The sequence below is a fragment of the Amphiura filiformis genome, chromosome 19, assembly GCF_039555335.1.
Source record: "Amphiura filiformis chromosome 19, Afil_fr2py, whole genome shotgun sequence".
NCBI classification, from domain to species: domain Eukaryota; kingdom Metazoa; phylum Echinodermata; class Ophiuroidea; order Amphilepidida; family Amphiuridae; genus Amphiura; species Amphiura filiformis.
Window position 1 is genome coordinate 24510324 of NC_092646.1, and position 26324 is coordinate 24536647.

Consider the following 26324-nt stretch of genomic DNA (forward strand, 5'->3'; position numbering starts at 1 on the left):
CGATTAGTCAATTACCGTAGACTCAACACAGTCTTGTTTCTTTATCAATAAAAATACGCTAATGTGTATAGAAAGTGTAAAAGACTAGAATGTATTGATTAGTGTCAATACATTGCAAATAATGTTTTTAATTCAATTCCTTTTAGCTGAAGCTGCACCATTACAGTATTTTGAGGAGCTTTGTTGAAAGGCCTTTAGGCCTACATCCCCGGCCTACATCCACCTCTAGCTGAAATTGAGTTGTTGGCATGACATTATATAAATATAGTGTGAGTAGAAATACACATTTTGGTGGTTGTTTGACCTTCATACCACCTTCCCTCCCGAAGATATTGTATAATTTCCCGTTTGGGAAATCCCGGGGGAAATCATATTCATAGGGAATTTCCGGAAATCTGAACTTAGATTGAATATAAAATAGTTTTGTTTTAATTTTTTGATGTGAAATAGTAGCCTTTATTAAATGTTCTTTTCTATAACTAATAAAACCAAAAGGAACTGTTTTAAAAAAAATATTTCCGAAGCTACAACTATTTAAAAATAGGCCTAGTTGTAGCTTCGGAAATATTTTTTTTTTTTTTAAAGAAGAATTTTGCTGAATATAATTAAAGATTCATAATTAAAAAAGTAAATGATGAGATTTTTTTTCATTTTGGAAGCATTGGTCAAGTTACATAAAGAAGTGCAAAACAATGTTAGATTTGATTGAAAAGAAAGAGGGCAAGGTATACCAACTTGATGTGGGGAAACAAAATACAGACTAGACGGTATGCAGAGGGGGACAAAAACCAACAAAAGTAGGCATAGAAGTAGCCTAGGTAAAGTTCGATAGCCAAAAATTACCAATTCCAAGGCCCACAGAATTGTTAAACCTGCAAAAACAACACAGATCAACAGGAATACAAAAGTGCACTGGAACAAGTGATGACAATCACTATGCACAAATAGAGAACCAAACAACCAATGTAGGTACAGGCAAAGTTCGATGGCCAAAAATTGCCAATTAGCCCACAGAAGTGTCAGGAAAACAGTACAAAAGTGTACAATTATGAAAATCACTGTGCACATAAGCTAGCAGACAACAACAACAAAAACGACGTTTCGAGCAGATAAACTGCTCTTCTTCAGGGACAAACAACAAAATATAAAATCAAACAGCGAAAACTACATGCTGTAGTTAAAAAACAAATTCAAGTCAAAATCTGAAGACAAGTTCAAATAGAACTCAGTAGCAAACAAGACAACAAGCTCAGAGCAAAATAAGCTGTGTCTATACTCTATGAAAGCAAGTTTACTACGTTTACTACAAAAAATGTATGCTCTCATGTCCCACAAATAATACGTGAAAACGTCGCTATCCGCATGTATGTAATATACCGTATTTCATGAGTTTACGCAGAAAAATGCGCATGCGGGAAATGGTGATATCATGAGTTTGCGCATCCCAAAGCTGCTCAAACCCAGCAATTCCTTGATATGCGCAGCTCTTAAAAGCTGCGTCCTTGTGGGATTTCCTGAGTTTGCGCATCATGCTCAAACTCGGGAAATCTATGTTTTGCGCATCATGCTCAAACTCGGGAAATCAATGTTTTGAGCATCTGCGCATTCATGGGAATTTCCTAGTTTGCGCACGACCTAGTCTCTTTTTGCAGTCGTTTTTATAAATAAATAAATTAGTATATTTTAACCATGTTGAAAGCTCTGATGACGTTCAAAGACTATACGAATGGCAAATTGTTAAGAACAATTTTTTTTAAAACAAAAACAAGAAACAGTACCGTTTGCGTGCATCGATTCATTTTGATATCATATAGGCCTAGGCCTATCCCGGTATAGGCCTAGGCCCTATCCCGGGACTACACACAAATATTCCCACTCCACCTATGCCTACATCTATGCATGCCGAGGTTTACAGGTTGATGATAGAGTCTTTTGATGAAATAGCCGGTAGGCCTAAATGTTGGATAGTGAAATATAGAGATAATGTCATATTCAGACTAAAATAGCCACAAGGGTTATTTCACTTTAATACCGTGTCATGTAGGCTTTTGAGTTATTATCTGTAGTTATTACTAATATTATTTGAGCATTTCATTTCAAAATACTTAGTGGATTATCCGATTTGTGTATAGGCTAGTGTGATAGGATGCATCATTATAACCATAATTTCGGATCGTGCTTGTGTGAAAAACGCACGTAGGCCTACTGAAGTTACTTAGCCGAGTGTCATCTCATCATCACGAGTCTTATAGGGCCTACTTTTAGTTTTAGGCCCTATGCTACTTTGCCTTTTGAAAGATCAAGCACAATTATCAATAATATTATCATCCATCATATCCTTTGTTTTCAAAAATGCTGATAATTTTTCATCTGATCCTTTAAATCTTTTGAGGAGTGTAGTATATATAGTATAGGGTCATTTGGTGAAAAATTTTGAAATGCTAAAAGTCTATAAGTATATCCTTTCCTGTGAGTCCTTTCTTAAAGGAGCATACGTAGCCTATTGGAACAAAGTTGTGGTCTAAACATACTATTTTGGGTTTTTTCAGGGCCATGACATAATTAAGATTGAATGACAGGTTACATCGGCGTTCTGGACCATCTCCTCCTCGCACTGTGATGAGTTCCCCGGCCATGGGTTACAGCTCGATATATTATTAGGCCTAGCCTATAGCCTAGTACGTACATGCAGGGTCATTTGGTGAATTAAAAGCTCAAATCCTCCAATTCTTTCCTCGAGTGTCCTTCTTTCTTAAGTTTCTTTCCATATTAAAGGCTTAATGTACGATTTCCTTCAAATTTTTAAATTTGTCATTATGTACTCAAAATACTGAAATAATACTAGTAATAATGATCGGGAATGGTTTCTGTCCATTTTGAGCTGAAACAACGAGGTAACGTGAAAGAAACACTGCTTGTTATTTTGGCCGTTTAACACGCAGTTCTATGGGCGGACATAAAGTCATAATTTCTTGAATTATGACTTTATGTCGAACTTTGCTCTGTTTACCTACAAACACAACAAATTTGGCTGATTCCATTTAGGTGCAAGTTGTGACATGTGTAAAAAAAATCAGGTTTGAAAAAATTAACCAAATTCATATTAGGCCTATAAGATCGTACATTATGACTTTAAGGTCTTCATTTCTTTGATTTCTGTCTTTGATTATTTTTTTGATTTCTTTTCTTGCTTTCTTTCTTAAATTTCTGTTTTTCTTTCTTAAATTTCGTTTTCTTTCTTTCTATTTCTCTTTCTTTCTATCTTTCTTGTTCTCCTTCAATTTGATAATGGTGTGCAACTGTCATGAGCCCGGGGTCAAGAGACGAAGTCATTAAATGTAGGCCTACGATCGTTTTAATGTTTTTCAACACTGCCTCATGCGGATTTTTGACATATTTATGTCTAAAAAATGTCAAAGCTTCACATGGAATCGGCCAACTTAATGGTTGGAATCACCGGAATAGACAGGGAAATCTTTCTTGTTTACGAATTGATCTACAATAACGTGTTTAGTGATATAGGGCCGGTTTTGATTTTATTTTAAACTCCAGAATTCGTTATTTTTCCTGTTCACGCGCGCACATAATAGGTCGTCCGGGTCTTCCCTATCTAGGTATGGTTCTTTCTGGGTTTGCATATAGGCCCTACCACCAAATTCCAAGGCTTATCATATCAAAACTACAATACAAAATACACACCCATCCGTCTTACACAACCCCCACACACCCCACCCAATCCTACAAACATACACGCGGTATTATAGATGTTGAGCGCAGAATGCGGAAAAATGCGTTTTGAGCTCACCATATAAAGCATCACAAAAGCGTCTCATCACATAAACTAACCAGCACACCCCTGTTGTACACTCACCACACACCCGCCAAACAAATACTAAACACGCACATAAGCAATCTAGGCCTACATCATGGACTTTGAAGTATTTAAGCGCAGAATGTCGAAAATAAATTTGAAACTTTATAATAATGCCATATGATAACGATTTAGAGCTCACTGTAAATGTCATATCACAAAACATGACCGTCTCACCATAACAACTTATACATCCCTTTTCTTCTTTCTTTTTCTTTCTGCGTTTCTATCGTCTTTCGTGCACTCTGTTTTTCCCTTTATCCCCAATATAATTATACTTGAAGTATTTCACACACCCAGATTTGGAAAATTGGTTTTATTTTCTTTTTAAAATGCACATAATTATCATGATCATTTAGGCCTATATGGTCAAATCACAATTTTTAAAAGATTGTCAAGTTCAAATATTTATAATGTTCTTTCTTTATTTCTTTCATGAGGCCTATAAAAAAAAGTAAAACCCAAATCACGATAGGCCTATGCAAATGATTGACATATATGATTTATAATTATGCTGTATAATTAATCTGTATCTCGTCTGTCAATCATTGTCAAATCAATGGCGATGTTGATTAAAGGGCCTATTAACATATTTCGGTAAGTCATACAATTGTATAATACGCCGTGATTAGCCGCAAGCCGAAAACGGGAAGGTCAACTTGGCCATTAATGGTAAATTTTGCATAAATTAAAGGTCGCTAACCCCCTGATTGTCTTTTTTCTTTGCAAATTACTGATTTCTAGCAAACACCACACCTATATTTATTATAATATTAATCACGTACTTATTTATGAAAAAGGGTACAATCTAACTATTCTGATGATTGACAGCTATTTTGAATATATACCAATGGATAGGCCTAATCTACATGCGGCATTGCGCGGTGCTCCTTTATTAAAAGGGAAATCCCTGTTTGGACACGGTCAACATGGTCGAAGCGCTTATAAATAGGCCTAATTCTTTGTTGAATAATAGTATTTTCACGTCACGAATGCAACATGGCATTCGCCTGTAGGCCTACATAATAACTTTAGAATGTAAATTTGATAATAACTAAATTATCAATTATCAGTTTCACCCGTAGGCCTATAGGCAGGGACAGATTTAAGCGGTGGTCCGGTGGCCCTGCGCCAGTGGATTTTGCATTGGGCCAGTATAACTTCCAACAATGCTGACCCGACAGGCCACTAGATATTTGAGCCTGATATAACAGTTCTCATATGAGACAAGATATAATCAGTGATTGACATAATTTGACACAGTTTCTGCTCCATTTGTCACCTGTGTGCAATTTATAGTTAGTTTCGTATATTAATTCTTATTCTTGCATTGAATGCAAATTGGAAATAATTATATGGCCGCTTCTTACAGACCCGTATACATTTTTCAAAGAGGAAAGTTTGAAAGTTAATTCGAGTAGGGTATGCAAATGTCTTCCAAATTCTACTAGGTGGAAAATTTTTAGCGTGTTTTTTTTCATTCTTTCTAAACTTTCATGAACCGGTTAGCTATAGATGGGTCAAAATACTTCAAGCCAAAACCAAGCAGGAGCAGAAGGGGACATGAAAACCAGCTTGTTTTACATGAGACTCCTTACACTGACATCATGAAGCAGTCATTTTTCGCAGAGGCAATTGCAATTTGGAACAGTTTCCCTGTTGTGCCTGTACCCGACGACGACGACGACAGTAAAAGTTTGACCAGCCAGAAGCCCCAACTTAATTTATGACTAGACAGACCCAGCCAGCACTCAAGTCAACCTCCAGTGATACTCCCGTGTGGAAGTGCTATGGAGGAAGTTTCAACGAGGTAACGAGGTAAATACTATCCCTATACTCCAACATGTTCAGCATTCAAACATGTTTACAAAGTGATTGCATTATATAATGCGTTATACAGCCTGTCTCAAAAAAAAATTGTGCAAGTGAAAAGCACCCTCTTTGGTGATTAGAAAATACCGTTGTGACATGATGCTTACATCAACGTCAAGGGCACAGTCTTAGCTCTCAAATACCGTTTGTTCTGTTCAATTTGCTCTTTTTAATCTCGAGATATGTTTAGTTAAGAACGAGAGGGTAAAATCACAATTGTACCACTTTTTCTAGGGAATAGGGCTGTACATGTAAATCAATGATAGCTGATGTTGATGCGTCTAATGCACTCCCCCTTCGGGGCTCGTGCATTAGACGCATCAACACCAGCTCGCGTGCATTATTTTGTCTAATGTCATTAATTTGTCAAATTTCATGAACTTGTCAAAGTTCATTAACCTATAAGTGTGTAATATTTGTTTGTCTTTTAACATGTCTTGAATGACAAAAACGAACAGTATTTACCATGGTAAAATCATTGACATGCACATGTATTTAATTTTACAGCAGAATGTGAAATATTTATTTATCGTTTAATGTCGTAAGTGGAAAAAGAGAATCATTATACCTTTATCATGATAAAACATTAAAAACAAATTTGTATTGTTGTGTAATTGATGCATTCCATTGATTTCACGAAGGAACTCTTGATAAACTTGATGCTATCATTGATTTATAATGTACAGCCCTCTTCCCTAGTAAAAGTGGCACAATTGTGATTTTACCCTTTCGTTGTTAAGTAAGCATATCTCGAGATTAAAACAAGCAAATCGAACAGACTAAACGGCATTTGAGAGCTAAGACTATGCCCTTGACGTTGATGTAAGCATTATGTCACAACGGTATTTTCTAATTGCCACAGAGGGCGCTTTTCACTTGCACAACTTTTTTTGAGACAGGCTGTAGTGATAATATATATTTCATTTTAAACTTCATAACTTGTTATTTTTCCTGTTCACGCGCCCACATAGGTCTTCCATATCTGGGTATATCAAATACCCAGATTTGGAAGCACAGAAGTTGGTCGTTTTATGCCGTGTGCATGGTCAGGCTGTAGACTGTATAATAGCATCCTTTAATTAGATAATTAATTAAGATCTTTGTAAAGGGATGATTTTCTTTTTTTTCAAATAAGAAAATAAAATATATTTCTTTCTTATTTGTTTTCTCTCTTTCAGTGACTTTCTTTAAATTTTATTCCACATTTTTGTCTTTTTTAGCCTGTATTTTCTTTCTTTCTTTCTCTTTCTTTCTTTCTTTCTTTCTTTCTTTCTTTCTTTCTTTTTTTTTTTCTTTCTTTCTTTTCTTTCTTTCTTTCTTTCTTTCTTTCTTTCTTTCTTTCTTTCTTTCTTTCTTTCTTTCTTTCTTTCTTTCTTTCTTTCTTTCTTTCTTTCTTTTTCTTTCTTTCTTTCTTTCTTTCTTTCTTTCTACACTACCCTCAATATACTCAAACATGTTCAACATTTAAACATGTTTAAAAAAGTGATTGCAATAATGTGTTTAGCGATATATTTAATTTTAAACATCATATATTATAACTCGTTATTTTTCCTGTTCACGCTCTCATAGGTCTTCCATATCTGGGTATATCAAATACCCAGATTTGGAAGCATAGAAGTGGGTCGTTTTATGCCGTGTGCATGGCCAGGCTGTAGACTGCATGCCCTATAATAGCATCCATAAGGCTGAGCTCACATAGAAGTATACGGTATACGGTATTCGCTATACGAAATACGCTCATTCGTTCAGGCTGAGTTCATATAGGAGTATACTATGTGAACTCAGCCTGGTCGAATGAGCGTATTTCGTATAGCGAATAGCGAGTATGTCAGTTTACCCATTTTCTTCGTCTTATCAAATGCTTGTAACTTTACTTCTTGAGGTCACATTGCATTCAATGAGGTGTCATAATGTGCAGAATTAGATAGTGCATCTATTACAAAAATGAATTTGCCCACATATGGTTTAGGTTTTAAAAATTTGGACGGTATACGCATGCACTAAAATCGAACATGCGCGATTCCCACTATACTATACTAAACGCAGGTATACGGCCTTTTCGAATAGCTCTTATGTCAGTGACCCGGTACTATGAAATTACCTTGCTCGATTTAATCTATACGCGTGCACCTGCAAAACGTGCATCGTATACCCGAATAGTATACTTCTATGCGATCGTAGCCTTATGTGACCCGGTACTATGATATTGCCTTGCTCGATTTAACTATATACGCGTGCACCTGTAAAACGTGCACCGTATACCCGAATAGTATACTTCTATGTGAACGCAGCCTAAGGGGATGACTGTATTTTTCAAATTAAAAAATAAAATATATTTCTTTCTTATTTATTTTCTCTCTTTCAGTGACTTTCTTTTACTTTTAGTCCACATTTTTAACAAAACATTGCTTTGTCTTTTTTTTTCCTTTCTTTCTAAATACTATCCTTCAATATACTCAAACATGTTCAGCATTCAAACATGTTTACAAAGTGATTGCATTATATAATGCGTTTAGTGATAATATATATATTTCATTTTAAACTTCATAACTCATTATTTTTCCTGTTCACGCGCCCACATAGGTCTTCCATATCTGGGTATATCAAATACCCAGATTTGGAAGCACAGAAGTTGGTAGTTTTATGCCGTGTGCATGGTCAGGCTGTATACTGTATAATAGCATCCTTTAATTAGATAATTAATTAACATCTTTGTAAAGGGTGACTTTCTTTTCAAATTAGAAAATTAAATTATATTTCTTTCTTATTTGTTTTCTCTCTCTCAGTGACTTTCTTTTAATTTTATTCCACATTTTTTGACAAAACATTGCTTTGTCTTTTTTCGCGTGTTTTTTCGTTCTTTCTAAACACTATCCCTCAATATACTATCAAATTTGCAAATTAGAAAATTATATTTCTTTCTTATTTGTTTTTTTCTCTTTCAGTGACTTTCTTTTAATTTTATTCCATATGTTTTAACAAAACATTGTTTTGTCTTTTTAGCATGGATGTTATGAGTTATTGTATAAATATTAAACAGTTTTGAACTGATTTTCTTTCTTTCATTTGTTTTTCTTCCTTTCTTTTCATCTAAAATCGGACTAATTATATTTTCAAGGGCGGATTCGTTTGTTTCCTTTCTTTTCATCTAAAATCGGGCTAATTGTTATATTTTGAAGGGCGGATTCGTTTGTTTCCTTTCTTTTCATCTAAAATCGGCATATAAGACTGAATGGACAGGGCAGGGAACCCATCTTTTTTTTTATTCCGCAAGTTTCTTTCTTCCTTCCTTCCTTCCTTCCTTCTTTTTTTTTTCCTCAATATACTCAAACATGTTAAACAAGTTTAGTGATATAGGGGCTTAGAAGTGTGATTTCATTTTAAACTTTTTTTTAAATCTTTCGACAGCCATGGTGTTACCGTGTTACTATCTATGATTTATTAAACATTTTCATACAAATGAAAGATGGCTGATTTAAAAAAAAATTATCAATGATAAGAATCTGGTTATATTCTAGAATCCATTGATTTTATATATATTATACAGATTCCATTGATTAATAATAGCACACCAGTCAATGATTAATACCAAAGAATTCAATATCCTAGCCATTCAGCTATTGTTCCTATTATATAACGTGACATTGCGCTAATCACCTTGTCAAGTGGACAATTGTTATGATATCCTTTCCTGTATCGTTTATCATTATTTTATTATTATAACCAATATAGTTCCCCAAAATGGTACTAATTTTGTTAGATGAACAACTAAGTAAATAATAATAAATCAATAAATGATAAAATATGTTATGATAATAAATAAATAAACAGCCTATAAATAGATAAAAGATACATTATAAATACATAATTAGAAGAAAGAGAATAATAATAGGCCCTATAAACAAATTAAATTCTCCAATGTGACTTTTATTATAATACAAATAGTCCGGCTAATATCAATAATAAAACCACAGTATATTTATAATAATATTAATAACACTAATAATAATAATAATAATATAATAATAATAATAATAATAATAAGAAGAAGAATAAAAAATAATAATAATAATAATAATAATAATAGGGCCTAATAATAAATAATAATAATAATAATAATAACACTAATAATAATAATAATAATAATAATAATAATAATAATAATAATAATAATAATACAAATATACAATTCTGATGATAGAAAGCAAAATTAAATCTTCAGAGCAATAATTTCCTCCGTTTTGACAGTTGTAGGCCTATATACCGTCCGCGTCCGTAATCATCCCATCATGATGCAATTTAGTTTTACGTGTTGACTTCGCTCCATACGTTCATGCTCATTTCAAGGAAATTCCTAGTTTGCGCAGGCTGCTCAAACTCGGAAATTCGGCTGTTTGAGCATGCGCATATCAAAGAAATTCCCAGTTTGCGCACGCTGCTCAAAATCGGAAATTCGGCTGCGCAAACTAGGGAATTCGTTCAAATGCGCATCTTAATTAATTACGTGCGCAAAGTCGAGATATCACTGAAATGAGCATGCGCAAAGTCGAGAAATCACTACTATGCGCATGCGCAAAACGGTGCGTCCTTTCTTGATATCCGGGGTCTCACAGCAGCTAATAAGTTTTACAGCACAATGTCATTTCACGACGTTTTTACATATTTTCCCCGCGGCTTCTTGGCATCTCTCAATTCAATTATAGTCCTAGGCCTACTCCTAATTCTTTTCAAGTAGTTCTTTCAAGCCATTGTTTCAGACGAAGATATGCCTACTCCTAATTCTTTTCAAGTAGTTCTTTCAAGCTATTGTTTCAGACGAAGATAGGCCTCGGGATAGGCCTACCCCGAGGCCTACTCTTAATTCTTTTCAAGTAGTTTTTTCAAGCCATTGTTTCAGACGAAGATATGAAATCGATGATATTCCGCGGTATCTTTTGAAGTATGGCGGCACGGGCCTAATATCATGATGACAATGGCAGTGGCACCTTATTCAATAACTTATATAATTTAAAGTTGTTCTTTCAAGTTATTGTTTATCTTTTGAAGAATGGTGAGTCAATTACCCGACAAGTGGATTAGATGGATTAGGCTAAAAATAAGGCTGAAAGTTGGGAGATGTGTAAATATTACAAATATGAAATATGCCAAAAAAATGAGGTTTGAAAAAAATTGACAAATTCATTTTAAAAGATCGTACGACTTTAAAACAAACACAAAAACTCCATGCAAAAGGTGTCTCCAATTAAGGTTCCAGTATTTAGGCCTATGAACACTCCATACATTAAAACTGTATTTAATTCCTGATGAAATAAAAGTTGAAACATGATTAACTTGCGTAATTTCGTTGAATCATTAACATATATATTTATTATACTCGTATATTAATTTTTTGAAATTTATTTTTTAAAAAAACCAAACATATTTGGGCTGACCCCCGGTGGAGAATTTGTTGTTACTCCTCGATGAGACATGTTTTTTAATCGTAAAGTTCTCTATTTTCAACATTTTGTGTGTGTGTGTGTGGGGGGGGGGGGGGATACGGTATGTTAAACAAATTTTGGTAAATATAAGTCCACATTTTGACGTTTTATAGCACTTCATAATGATGTTAATTTTCCTTCAGTAACTGTGACCAGAGAAGATCTCTGCTGTGTGACAATGTTTTTCCATCCTTAACATCATTTTTTTCTGGACTCAGATTGAACAATTTTATTAATGAAATCTGAACTTAAAATGAATATGAAATTTTAGGAAAATAATTTTTTGATGTATAATAGTAGCCTTGAATGTTCTTTAAACTATTAAAACCAAAAGGAGCTGTCTTGGGGTCACTATGTTTGAAATAAAAAAATCAGTGTAATTAACAAAAGGGGTAGCTTCGGAAATGGTCAAAAATGGCATTTTGCCGGATTTAATTAAAAATTCATAATTAAAAAAGTAAATGAGATATTTCAATTTTACTTTATGATTTTGAAGGCATTAGTCAGGTTATATAAAGTAGTGCAAACAAATGGGTTCAAATTTGATTGCAAAGGTGGTTTCTAGAAAACGGGTAAATTTATTTTGTTGCAAAAGCCCTTACATCCACAAAAGGCGTGATATCAAATAAATAATAAAATAAATGAAGGCTTGAAAATTGTAACAAACATATTCTTTTAGTTTATCCGTCAACACTTTATCCAAAATCAAATTGAATCAAATCGAACAAGAAATATACTTGCACAATTTAAAAAGCTGTTTTTCTCAAAAAGTGGGTGTAAGGGCTTTTGCAACAAATCTCTTCATATGTTGCATTCAATAACTTTTACTGTCGCTAATTATATAAACACTTAAATGACCATTTTACTATTGAACAATTTAATTTTAATAAACATCAGTATAATTTTGAGTTCAACGGAATGCGTTCATCATGATTAATATATTTTTATTTATCAAAATTCGACTATGGCATAGTCTACGTTCCTATAGAGTTCAAATGTTCAACATAAATGGATATATTATTAACAGTACAAAATGATATGACATTCGATGTCATGACCTTTTTACATATTTTTCACCTGTTGTTTTAGAGCTTTTTAGCCGACCCGCGGCTTCTAGGCATCTCTCAATTCAATTATAGTCCCGGGCCTACTCCTAATTCTTTTCAAGTAGTTCTTTCAAGCCATTGTTTCAGACGAAGATATGAAATCGATGAGATATTCCGCGGTATCTTTTGAAGTGTGGCGGCACGGGCCTAATATCATGATGACAATGGCACCTTATTGAATAGCTCTATAATTCTTTTAAAGATGTTCTTTCAAGTTATTGTTTATCTTTTTAAGAATAACGAGTAAATTACCCAACAAGTGGATTAGATGGATTAGGCGTAGAAGATAGAGGATTAGACCTATGGCGTACGAATGGTTCACACGAAGATTTTCATTGGTCGGCGAATCTAGAAGGGAATCGCAAGTATGCAAATTTAGTGCTTTGTGTTATTTGATTGGTGGGTTTATCGATTGTGGCACTGAACTTCACGTGATAAGAATTAGCTATAGAAATTCGTAGTTTCTTCTATTATCTTTATAACCATCCATTCTTGTCAGTTTAATTGTCAGTTGTCACTCCGCATTTGCATCTCGTTCAGTTCACCACGTTAAAATATTTGGCTTCTAATTTTGAAAATCGCATTTTATATCATCGTCTGATTTACTAGTTCTGCCAACTTGCATCGATATTATAACAACTCATCATGGATTTTGCCACTGCTGATCGTTACGACTTCTCCAATCTGGTGTGGTTCAACAGACAAGCTTTCGAAACTGACTCATCTACATCTTCATTCGAGATGAAAAGCAAAACGACAGATGATGTTTGGCTTGAACTTAAGGAAGAGCTGCAGTTAGACAGAAATGGTAGGTCTTGGGTCCTATTTCACTTTATAATGTTCACACGCATTTTATTGGTACTTTTCTTAAAATATTTGAATGAAAGTCTTTTATTTGCTTTGTACAAATGAATAATGAATTTTTTAAAAAGTACGGAATCGGTGGCTAAAAATGTTGTAAACGCCACGATGATTGCAAGATTCAGATAATTATGAGTAAAATTTAATTTTTCCCTAGAGAAGTCCTTTTCAGAGGCTTGAGGTTTCGGAATTATATTTTTGCAAACTTAAAATAATTTTTACAAACTCAAAAAGTTTTTGCAAACTTAAACTAATTTTTGCAAACTTAAAATGTTGTTTGCAAACTTGAAATAATATTTGCAAATTTAAAATAATTTTGCAAACTGAAAATAATATTTGCAAACTTAAATATTTGCATATTTAAGTTTGCAAAAAATGTTTTAAGTTTGCAAAAATTATTTATGTTTGCAAAAACTGTTAGTTTGCAATTTTTTAAAGTTTGCACAAATTAATTTAAGTTTGTAAAAATTGTTTTAAGTTTGCATGCCCCTCAGGGTACACCGTACCATATATGTCTTTACAGTAAACACAAAAATATTTTTAAACGATATAAACGTGTTTAAGTTATAAACGCGTTTTGATTTTGGTAAAAAATTAAATGTCGGGTTATAAAGATCATGGGAATATTTACAGCAACATTTTAAAAATGTTGTCGAAATGCTATTACAAAATCCTTATTTGTCAACACTTCTGACATTATCAGAAAGAATGTTTTGCAATAATTTTTCAGAAATGTTTTCTGAAATATTCCCTTTATGCAATTCGACATTGAAATGTTTTTTGTAGAATGTTTTGTGATTACTGTGTTAATATCTAATGAAATAAATTAAATGAAATAATGGAGCTTTCAAATTAATTTCCCCTTTACTTTTGCAGATGTGCATCGTCACGACCAAGGGAATTCTCCATTAAACACATCCGTGACATCATCTGAATGGACCTCTTCTCCAGATGACGACGAAGAGCAGCTCATCTTTGACATGGATGTAGATGAAGACAACGACGATTTCCTACCAGTCTCTACTCATGGAACTTGTAAGTGAGCTAAAGTGTTGGTTCTCTAATTTGTTATTTTCTGAACATTGATCTTCACTCACAACGTAACAAAAAATTTGAAATTTGGGTGAAAATCGGGCTTTTTAATGATTTTGTTGAAAATTGAGCATTTTTGAAAATTTTTGGTGTAAATTTCTCAAACTTGGTCCAAATTCAAAGAAATAAAAAACGGGTCCTATATCTTTTATCTGGTTTTGACACAAGAATTTTTTTGTTACGTTGTCCGAAAAAATGTGGGCCCAAAAATCTCCAGAAATAAGCATTATTTGTCCAAATTTGACCTCACAGATGAATTCATCAAGTTTTTGCAATTCTAAAAAATGTGTATTTTTATATTCTTTAGACAACAATTTAGCAGTTGTGAGGCCCGAAGTGTTTGAAGAACTTTTCAGTCTTATAAGAAATATGAAGATATTGTAAATTCTGCGCTGTTTATTTAATCGTGGTGCTTAGGCATGACTCCAATGAACTGATACTGCTGATATTCTTGGTGGAGTATATATATGTCTTCTGATGTCGTTATGGCGATCATGGCGATGATGAAGTTAGTGTATTTACTGCAGATATCATATCAATATAAGTAATGGTGTATCTGCACCTGATAACATTTTCTCCGGGAGGGTCTTATTTAGCTGTCGATGGTTACACCAAGTTTTAATTAATCAGTACATTTTAATGTATCAAGCGTTACAATTGTTGTTGTTGTTTGCATATTTCAGATAAATTCTTCACTCTCCCTCCCATCAGCTGTCCATTGTCATCCATCACACCAACCACGTCCATGACATCATCTGAATCGACCTCATCTTCTCCAGATGACGACGAAGAGCAGCTCATCTTTGACATGGACGATGACGATTTCATGCCCGCCTCTACTCATGGATCTGGTAAGTTTTGACTTTGTTTTTGTGAACAATTTAACTAAGGGCTCGGGGATAGCGACGCACGCAGCATTTTTGTGGGACCACAGACACACTAAATTGCATGCTGAATACGAGGAATATCCTTCTGATATCAAATGACTTTGAATTTTTTGAAATTTTCGATATAATACACATTTTATGACAAATTATTAAAAAATGAAATTTTTGACTAGAAAACTTTGTAAATCTAATGATATGAACTTAAATTGTATGTTGCTGGGATGAAAAGCCGTCCATATGAAAATGAAGGTTGGCGACAGTTGAGCACAAATAACCATGACGTCATTGCACCAGACAATTTCGACGCGGGAATTTTGAATATCGCGTACGAGTTGAGGGACGGCTGTTTTTATTTGCTTTTGGGCTAGAAACGCTCTGCGTTTCTCGCCCTTTGCGCTGGGTTTTGACATACATATTGGTCACACCGTTGCAGAAAATATTCGTGCTGTCTATATACTCGGGAAATTACAGAGGCGATAGTGTTCATGAAAATTTGTAATTATTACTTCATTTTGATATCTAATCAGTATAGGCAGCAACGTGTTTGTATTAAAAGAAATAATAAAACCTGTTGTTGTAGAACTAGAATTACTTGTATGCAAATCCGAACGTTGCAACAGCTTATTTTCATTTCTTTGTTTGTTAAGCATGATTGCCAGTTTTTACGTAACGTTGGGCGCAAGGTACCATGAGGGCGTAAACAGATTCATTTACCGTGCCCACTGCTGAAAGTCGGTCACTGAATCAACTATTCACAGACGGATTTATTTGTCAACCTCACAGACAATTAATTTATGTCAACATGTCCTTTTTTGAGATCACATGCAAACATTGAACATCTCATTTACATAATAATGAACTCATGTCTGTGAGCCCATTTTAGTGGCCATTATCTTATTTACATAATGGTTTTGACCTCAAGTCACGAGTGGTGATTCAATGTTTAATTGGCCTGCTCCTCTAAATATTTTACCGTATTTTGTTGTGTAGGCCTACAAAGGTGGGGTGACTAAAAAGTAGCCTGCTGGTACATGTTTTACCGTACAGTCCCCTCAGTGGTGTAGGTTTTTTTATTTTTTTATTTTGTTGTCCTAATTTGATTGCTCTCCTTGGTCTCTTCGTCATTTAGATAACTTCCAACACCAACCTTCCTAGTTTAATTCTTTCAATCAAAATTTCACTCCTCTGCTAATGATGACAAGTGAAAATCGAAGTAATACTGCATTATCAATATGGAACTACACCTTTATCTTGACAATTTATTTGCTCGCCCTATTCCTTTTATTTATGGTCATTATGAGTTTATTTTAAATAAACCAATAGGATTCGTACTTGATAATTATTTTCTAACATCGGACATAAGGCATAATGTCGTAAATGCCGGACACTTCAAAAAGTGATTGTGTATGACTGTCACTGATAACATTTTCTTCGCAGGGTGTTATTTTATAGACGAAGCTGGTTACATCATATTTTAATGACAGTATATTTATGTATCAAGTGTTACAATAAGAGCTAATAAGTTGTTCTCGTTACACGCGTCATTTGTTTTTTTCAGATAAATTCTTCACTCTCCCTCCCATCATCTCTCCGGCACCAACGCCTGTCTTCTCCTTCCAGTCTCATCCAGTGATGGATCCAGCACCATCGACGACGTCAACCCTCTGCAGCAGAATCCCGTCAACGTCTACCGATGGAGGTTACGGCAGTGACGAAGACAGTGACAACCAGCTTGACGACGGCACATCTTCATTAATAAGTACACCAATTAGGCCAATCCCAAACCAGGTGAGTTCTGGGGGGCATTTCAGTGTTTAGGTTTATAGCACGACAAACTGCATGCACCTTTAAGTCCCATTCAGTGATCCCAGCAAGAATGGAATTGTTTATGAATTTCTTTAAAGTGATAAGTCATTTAATTGTTATTTGGTATTTTTGGAATGAAAAATTTGGCAAAAAAACAAAGAAAACAGCAGTATTGACGAAGTTGAAGCCCCGTTCATATACCGTACGGTAGCTAACTATATACACAAATGCCTGAATTATTTTGTCTTAAATGCATGGCTTTCTGAAAATGCATGCTGAACCACTATATAGCAGGCTATGATAGTGCATCTATGCCAATGACAAAGGTACCAAAATCTGAATTTTGATGATTTTTACGACCGTCCAGATGAGAAAATCACTGAATGGGCTTTTAAGTACCGTATAATAATTCATTCTACATAACATATAATTAATTATGCCTCAAAATGAATGGGGTATACGTTTTTCACGAAAGAGGCGGAAATACCCTCCACAAAAACGTTACAACAGCTGCATTCTTGTAGATGAAATTCTATACGGTGTACACTATATAGGGGGCCTGCAGAAAATCACATTATAGGCCTACGCGTTGTCGTAATTTCTGTATGTAAAAGAGTGAATTTTACTAATTGACAGTCTACATGATGGGAATTTTTTCATTTGGGCGTCGCGTTGCGAAAATTCACAGAGTGGCACAGACAAAAGAAGGCCTGAAAACAATGGCATAGTCAGGACTTCTTCGATGGGGGTGGGGGGGGGCAACTTTAAAGGGAGGCAACATTTGAAAAAAATGGGTTTAAGTTACAAAAAAAACGGCCACGGGGAGGGGGGTACTTCTCTCAGGTGTGGGGAACTGGCCCCTACCATGATGTCAACGAAACTACCTAATTTTGTTATGAACTTGTTATGTATATATAAATAGAATTAGGCCTATATGTTAAAGTTGTGTTTATTTATCCACGCTTTCTTCTTCCAGACTTGTCCTCAGAGGCCATGCCGTAGCAGACTACACAGGAGCAGACCGTCTGGGGCCCACAAGTGTGTCAGGCAGCTATTTCCATAGATTTCTCCGTAGTCCACTTGCCCATTGTGCATAGTCAGAGGCCGTACCGTAGCAGACCACACCACTCCACGCCATACATAAATTCTCCCAGTCACATTTCCCCAATATGAAATTTAAAAAAGTAAAATTTAAATTTTGCTTCTTTTAAAATTTGGCAGAGGCAGGTTCGAACTCACGGCGCCGCTTATAATGCTCTATGAGCCTAGCGCCTTAGACCACTCGACCACTTGTCTTCATGGAATTCATTTGAAACTTATTTGAAGATATAATCGCAACTTCAATATAGGCATACCACGTGACAAGCAAAAGCAGAAAACGTACCATATTTTGGAATTTTATTTGCCTAAATACATTAATGTGTATTAATAGCGCTCAATTGTTGTTAATCCGACCATAAACATGATAAATGCGCGTCTATATGGACAATACATGATATCGATTTTGACACGTGCTCTCACGGTGTCAGTACATTTCCATGGTCAGTAAAATACTATAGAGGAACCTACCATTTTCTTGTATACACGTTCGATGTTTTATCAATTACATAAAAATTCCATTTTAGACCCCAAATGTTTTTCAGGAAATAAAAGATTAGATTACCATAAAAACGAAACAGTAATCTTTTGCCGGGTCTAATGTAATATTCACATAGGATTTTCAACGTTTTTCTATCCTTATTCTTGCTCAATTAAAAAAAAATTTTGGCGTATATAAAATTGAAATAAAATTCTCTGCCTCTTAAACGGCATCAAATGCGCCATAATTGGGTATCACGAATCGTTATATATGATGCGCAGTTACTATTCATATTTTCTTTTATACAGAGGATGCTTCAGTTTTGACAGGAAAAATATTTTCTTGAAACCCCTCTCACTCGGTTATTTTAAAAAGGTAACCACGCTTCCCTAGAATGTGCAATAAATTAGCATTAAAATTTATCTTATTCTAACAGCAAGCGTTTCTAGAATGTATTTTGGCGAAATGTGGTGTGGTAGCAGACTATACAGAAGCAGAACGTCTGGGGCCCCCACAAGTGTGTCAGGCAGCTATTTCCAAAGACTTCTCAGTAGTCCACTTGAGTCACTTGCCCATTGTGCATAATCAGAGGTCATACGTAGCAGACTACACAGAAGCAGACCGTCTGGGGCCCACAAGTGTGTCAGGCAGATATTTCCATAGACTTCTTCTGGAAACTTCTTCGTAGTCCACTTGCTCATAGTGAGAGGTCATGCTGTAGCATACTACAAAGGAGGGGCCCGCAAGTATGTCAGGCAGCAATTTCCATAGACTTCCCAGCTCCGTAGTCCACTTGCCCCTATCAGAGGTCATTCCGTAGCACGGTTGCAGACAGAACCAGACCGTCCCGGGCCCACAAGTGCGGCTATATGTCTCGCGTATAGACTTGCCCATTGTGCATACTCTGGCTATGTGCTCTGGCTATTACACATACAACTCCGATTTGTATTAATTTATGCAAAATTTATAGATTTTCCACATCTGCTTCTTTTTAAAAATTGACTAGGCCTATGGCTAGTCTACGATTTCCAGAATCACGCAAAACGCGATTGATCATGAAATTGAACTCATAAGTGCAAAGCAATGAATAACGAGGATTCAAACTCACAAATATATCAAAAACAACCATACTGCTTAACGCGTGTTGCTAATCTTCGAGTATCGAGTTTCGAGTTCGAGTATCGAGTTTCGAGTTCGAGTATCGAGTTTCGAGTTGAAATCTTCGAGTATCGAGTTGCAATTTTCGAGTATCGAGTTGCAATTTTCGAGTATCGAGTTGAAATCTTCGAGTATCGAGTTCAATTTTCGAGTATCGAGTTGCAATTTTCGAGTATCGAGTTGCAATATTAATGGTACCGTGGTATCCAACCCCCCTTACGGATGACTTTACCGTAACCCTAAAACGCTTTTATTTAGTTTTAGCACCCTCTACTTTTATATAGCTCGAAAATCGTTCATTTTGGCATACGTCGAGTTTCAAACTCGAAAACCTTTAACATGAGCCTACTTCGAGTTTTAAATTCGAGAATCTGCAAAATGTTAAATGTTCGAGTTTCATAATCATAATGTAAGGTAAACTACTTCAGATCATTAGATTAACCATATAGTCCAACGAATGGGTGGTATCGTGGTATCGAGCCCGGGATCCAAATTTTACCGTAACCGAAAACGCTTTTATTTAAGCTTTAGCAAACATTTCTTTTTATTTGGGGTCTGGGGACATCCTTTGCGCTCATTTTGTTGCAAAAACAGGGCAGGCCTATACAAAATCTCCCCTCGGGTAAATGGGGTGGATGCCACTCACGACGATTTCCATAGACATTTAAAATCTAAGGGCAGGTGGCAAACACCCACCCCCTTCGCCATGTTCGTGAGAGTTACAACTAATGGATAACTTAGACTAGGGTTAACTTATATATATATATATGTATAATAACTATGTTATCATTATTATTAAGGGCACGTCGATAATGATAATGAAAAAAGAGGAAATCTACCTAAAAAACCTCAAACTCGAAAATCGTTCATTTGAGCACACTTCGAGTTTCAAACTCGAAAACCTGCAAAATGATCAATAATCGAGTGAAATCCATATTTACTATATGAAAGGCAAAATACTTCAGATCAATCTAGATTAAACTTTGGCCTAATAATATGTGTTTACCACTTTGATTAAGGGCCGCATGTGCGAAAAATGTATCATTTGCAACAGGAAAGTTAAACTCGAACTTCGTTCATTTGAGCGCATTTCGAGTTAAAAACTCGAAACCTGCAAAATGAGCGTACTTCGAACCTGCAAAATGATCAATATTCGAGTGAAATCCATATTTACTATTTACAGTATATGAAAGGCAAAATACTTCAGATCAATCTAGATTAACCTTTGGCCTAATAATATGTGTCTACCACTTTGATTAAGGGCCGCATGTGCGAAAAATGTATCATTTGCAACAGGAAAGTTAAACTCGAACTTCGTTCATTTGAGCGCATTTCGAGTAACAAACTCGAAAACCTGCAAAATGAGCGTACTTCGAGTAAAAAACTCGAAAACCTGCAAAATTATCAATATTCGAGTGAAATCCATATTTACTATATGAAAGGCAAAATACTTCAGATCAATCTAGATTAACCTTTGGCCTAATAATATGTGTTTACCACTTTTATTAAGGGCCGCGTGTGCGAAAAATGTATCATTTGCAACTGGAAAGTTAAACTCGAATTTCGTTCATTTGAGCGCATTTCGAGTTACAAACTCGAAAACCTGCAAAATGAGCGTTCTTCGAGGAAAAACTCAAAAACCTGCAAAATGATCAATATTCGAGTGAAATACATAGTTATGAAAGGCAAAATACTTCAGATCAATCTAGATTAACCTTTGGCCTAATAATATGTGTCTACCACTTTGATTAAGGGCCGCATGTGCGAAAAATGTATCATTTGCAACAGGAAAGTTAAACTCGAACTTCGTTCATTTGAGCGCATTTCGAGTAACAAACTCGAAAACCTGCAAAGTGATCAATATTCGAGTCTCATCCATATTTACTATATGTGACCGTACACCACGAATGAGCCGTAAATGTCCTCAATTGTATTCTGATTACAGTGTAAAATGGGCATGAAGGTCGTATTCATAGGTACCTCAATTTGGTGCTACGTGTACCTCATTTAATGAGATACACGTAGCACCAAATTGAAATACTATGAATATGACCTTCATGCCCATTTTACACTGTAACTCAGAATACAATTGAGGACATTACGGCTCATTCGTGGTGTAATCACATATATGAAAGGCAAAATACTTCAGATCAATCTAGATTAACCTTTGGCCTAATAATATGTGTTTCAACTCGATACTCGAAAATTGCAACTCGATACTCGAAAATTGCAACTCGATACTCGAAGATTTCAGCTCGATACTTCAACTCGATACTCGACAATTGCAACTCGATACTCGAAAATTGCAACTCGATACTCGAACTCGAAACTCGAAGATTAGCAACACACATTAACATGCTTGACAAGGACAAAAGGTCTGTAGCCTGTGTATCCATGCATACCTAAGGTCGTATAGGCCTATAAAATTAATGTTTTGGTTCTTGTCCCCTCCTCTGGGAGCTTCTGGGATTTGTCAGATTTTTTTATAGATTTTTCAATTGTTTTCAGACTTTTGAATGATTTATGAACATATAAACCCGAATACTTCTGACAATGCTAATTTTACATTAAAAAAAACACGCCCTCATCAATTCCCCCCGGGATCAATTCATGAAAATTCTCTGGACGAGAACCAAAACATTAATTTTATACGGCTTTAGTCCGAATGTTCGCTATAGCTCAGTGCCATGACAGTTCATATTATAGGCCGTATCATCTCACATGTATGTATTGTATAAAATGAAACGTGTTAAAGAAAGTTGTAAATAAAATGATATGAATACATTAACAAATAATTGTTAGTGTGCTTTTCTTTATGTCTGTTTTACCCGTCATATTAATCCATTCCATGAGGCTGATCTCGTGTGCATGAAATGTCCTAAGTTTACTCTTCACACATTACTGGTGGACGTACGATAGATCGCCCAATAAAGACTTAGTCACCGGCCAGTTCCAAAAGAAAGGAGACTCGATCTTTTGTGCGTAATTATACAGGGCCAGGGGATTCACTCTATCATTAAAAAATTATTTGAAGAAGTCAAAGAGCCCTAAGAATAAAAAACTGTAGTGTAATTCACCCCAGACACAATTTCTTTATATGACAAAATTAATTTTTGTAATCGATCAAAAACAAACGTTTTATATCAATTTAAAATTTAGCCTGAATCCGTAAATATGGTACCTCTCGCCCTTTTTTAGGTCAAGGCTGTTTTTACCATTATGCAGCGAACCATTGTTGAAGCTATTTCACATACATGTACAAAACATTCTAGAGAAAGAAGTTTAAACTTCTTCAAGGAGATTTTTGGAGGTTACCAATACCAAGTATACCATGGCCATATACTGTTGAAATATCTTTTGTTGATTTCGAATGATAATGTCATGAAGTCGTAAATTTTAAGGTCAAATTCCTAAAACCAAAACAAAACATTGCGACGCAGATATTTCCCGACTTACGCAATTTCATCATGACATCAGTGTCTTTATTATTTGTTTGAAACATTTCCCAAACGTTCGTGCTCTTTATGCATAAAACGGCTAATCTATCTTTACAAAACGCGTCTTTTTTAGTAAACAAAAGGCTAAAGATGGCATTATGAGATTTATCATTTATCATTACACTCCTCCAGCTCCACTCAACTGCCACCGTGGCCGAGCGGTAAAGCGCTAGACGCGTAATCAAAGGAAGTTTCTAATCGCTGGTTCGAATCCCAACGAAGCCTGTGGAAACTTTTTTTCTTCAAAATTCATGATCTGATTCCGAAATGAGTCAACGGGTCGTCATATTGAAAACAACAGTACACTTGATAATTAATTAAATTATTATGACATTTGTCCCCATTGCACTAAATGGATTGATTCAAAAAAGTTTATGGTACCCGACGTTTTACGGCTTTTTATAAAAAATATGGCGGGAAAAGACCAAAATTGAAAAGAATTGGGGGTTCAAATTGAACTTTGGAATTTGAAAAGTATAAATCACATTGGGTCTAAGGCTGTGTTAACACTTTCCTTTGATGACTTTTATTTTTTCAAATATCTTAAAAATACAAGAATCTGGAACAGACAGTAGTATTGGGACCCTTGCAACAAATGAGGTGTCATAATCCGCGGAAATAAATTTCTGCACTATATGTATTATATCCTAAATTTGATATACGATCAACCATTTTGAAATAATGGTCATTCATTTGGGGTGGTGCAATAATTATGTGTCCCCCCCGGGGGGTGAATTATAGGGGGGGGGGCAAAGATTTTTTGGCAGGCCAAAAGGGGGGCAAGCATTTGGCAGGTCGAAAGGGGGGGTGGTGTCAAGCGATTTTTGGCAGGTCGAAAGGGGGGGGGGCAAGCAATTTGTGGCACAGATATTTTGGGCACCATTTCTATATATTACGCATTAAAAAGGTGTAAGAAAACGTTAGGAACACGTTAAAATATGCAAAATTTCCTGCTCGCTGCGCTCGCATTACTAGTATATGATAAGACAATTTAAGGTTTTAAATTCGAGTTCCCCAAAATCTTGCATGTGTAAGGGGGTGGGCAAAGAATTTTTGGCACGTCAAAATGGGGGGGGCAAAGGTTTTTGGCACATCAAAGGGGGGGGCAAGTGATTTTTGGCTGACCATTTTGAAAAGTCACCACCTCAGGGTACACATAATTATTGCACCCTTAATACTCATTGGTAGGCGACTTTCCGAGAAAGAGGCTGTGCAATAACCGGCCCCCCGACAAAAAAATGGGGGCAAGCATTTTTTGGCAGGGCAAAGGGGAGAGGATAAGAGACTGGCAAGTCAAGGGGGGGGGGGGGGAGCAGGATATTTTTTGGCACACATTCATCGGGTACCTTTTAAATAAAAACCTAAAATATAAATGCCGTGCCACGTAGAATCCCCGGTAGAATCTTTATTTTGCCATTTGCTCTTGGGGGCTTTGAGAATGCGCATGTGTTTAGTGGTCTGCGCCCTTAACAATTATTCAATCGGTCGCGGTCTACAGTCGCGGTCAATGCATGTCCTTCAATAATGATTTTATTATAATCTATAATACCTACCATGTTATAATTATTCAAATATATTACAGGTCACGGTGCTGCGCGATGATCCCGTTGCCATGAAAAACCAGTGGTTCATCACGTTTTGACCGTGACAGAGTCGTAGTATACTATGATATCATGGTGATAGTACTTATATACACTCGGTGTGCATTGAGGTTAATTTGCATGTTGGTATTTTCGTATTTGCATAATGTTAGGAGAAAATAACCCGTTCATTTGATGAAGGTATCCAAGGCTGTATTTAACAGATTGGTACTGGCGTCTGCTCCGGATTGATACTTGCATGGGATCTGTGTTTAGGGCTTAGGGGCTCTCATTTTCTTCGGAAAGGGGGTGGGTCCCAATTATACGGAGGGGGGGGGGGAGGTTTTAAAGAAAAACAAATTGATGACCAAAATATAGAGAGTCACAAATGACCACAGATAGTGTGTTTAATTTATTCAAAAGACTGATTTCAATAAAATTTTAGCGTAGGGGTAAGTAGGTGTAGGCCTATCGGTGAGGGGGGGGTCGCAATTTCATTGACGCTCACTTTTTGTAAATTTGGATCCCCCACATCCAAAGAAAATTCTAACCATAGGTGGTATAATATTTAGGCCTACTTTCGTTTGTTTGTTTAAATGGTCGTTCCGTGCGAGACACGCTTGGGTCTTGATATGACCAAGCTCAAACAAAATGTTGAAGCCAGGCTAAAAGAGCATTGGCCTACAGAAAAATAGGAGGCACGTGTGTTTTGGGCATCTTGCAATATTATACTTCATAAAAGGCACAGAAAAACAATAGGAAAACGGTGGCAAATAGTATGCACAATTTCCTGCTCGCTGTTGTCACGTTTTTAGACAATATTTCTGTGTTTTTAAACTATGCCACAGAATTAAGCCTATGCGGTTTCCAAATTCCAAAATGATCTGGCCTGTCATTGTGTGTCAGGTAATGGATGGGGGCATTTTAAAGGTACGCGGCCCTACATGGGTTTCAGGGGTTGGTTTGGAGTTTAAAGGGTACATGTTGGAGTTTCGTAGATGTCATGGGGTTTAAGGGCATGTGTTGTGGTTTACAGCTACAGGTACAGGTTGGGGATTTAGGGCAGGGCCTTCATATTGGGGTTTAAGGGTAGGCCTACAGGTTGGGTTTGGGTTTTAAAGGCAAGCCTGACTTTAGGTTAGAGTTTTAAAGGTACATATGTTGGGGTTAGGCCTACGTATAGGTCTACAGTTTGGGGACAAGGGCCTACATGTTGGGGTTTAGGGAAGGGTAGGCCTACAGGTTGGGTTTGGGTTTAAAGGGCAGGTCTGACTTGTGGGAGTTTTAAGGTACACGTACATGTTGGGGTTTAAGGGTAAATGTTGGGCTCTAAGGGTATGCCTACGTTTGGGGGTTAAGGGTACGTGTCAGGGGTTTAAGGGTACATGCGGTTGGGCTTTAAGGGTACATGTTTGTATGTTGGGTTTCAGGGACTGGTTGGGGTTCAAGGCAGTTCAGGTTGGGTTTAAGGATAGGCCTTGGCCTACGTGTTGGGGTTTAAAGGTGCAGTTTGGGGAATAATGGTACCTACGTGT

At 35.9% G+C, this 26324-nt stretch overlaps 1 protein-coding gene across 1 annotated transcript; it reads left to right on the top strand.

The window, feature by feature from the left end:
* Positions 1–12581: 12581 nt before the first annotated feature.
* On the top strand, positions 12582–18094 carry LOC140140308 (uncharacterized). The gene is made up of 5 exons (XM_072162084.1): positions 12582–13137; positions 14067–14225; positions 14966–15133; positions 16728–16957; positions 17952–18094. Exons 1-5 carry the CDS (start codon positions 12975–12977, stop codon positions 18036–18038), a joined length of 807 nt encoding a protein of 268 aa, XP_072018185.1. The 5' UTR covers positions 12582–12974; the 3' UTR covers positions 18039–18094.
* The last annotated feature ends 8230 nt before the right edge of the window (positions 18095–26324 follow it).

Bases quoted from the DNA above. Each gene is read 5' to 3' on its own strand.
- LOC140140308 (XM_072162084.1), top strand. From the start codon at position 12,975: ATGGATTTTGCCACTGCTGATCGTTACGACTTCTCCAATCTGGTGTGG. The intron at 14,226-14,965 runs GTAAGTGAGCTA...TGCATATTTCAG, and splicing joins AGTCTCTACTCATGGAACTT to ATAAATTCTTCACTCTCCCT. The intron at 16,958-17,951 runs GTGAGTTCTGGG...TTCTTCTTCCAG, and splicing joins TTAGGCCAATCCCAAACCAG to ACTTGTCCTCAGAGGCCATG.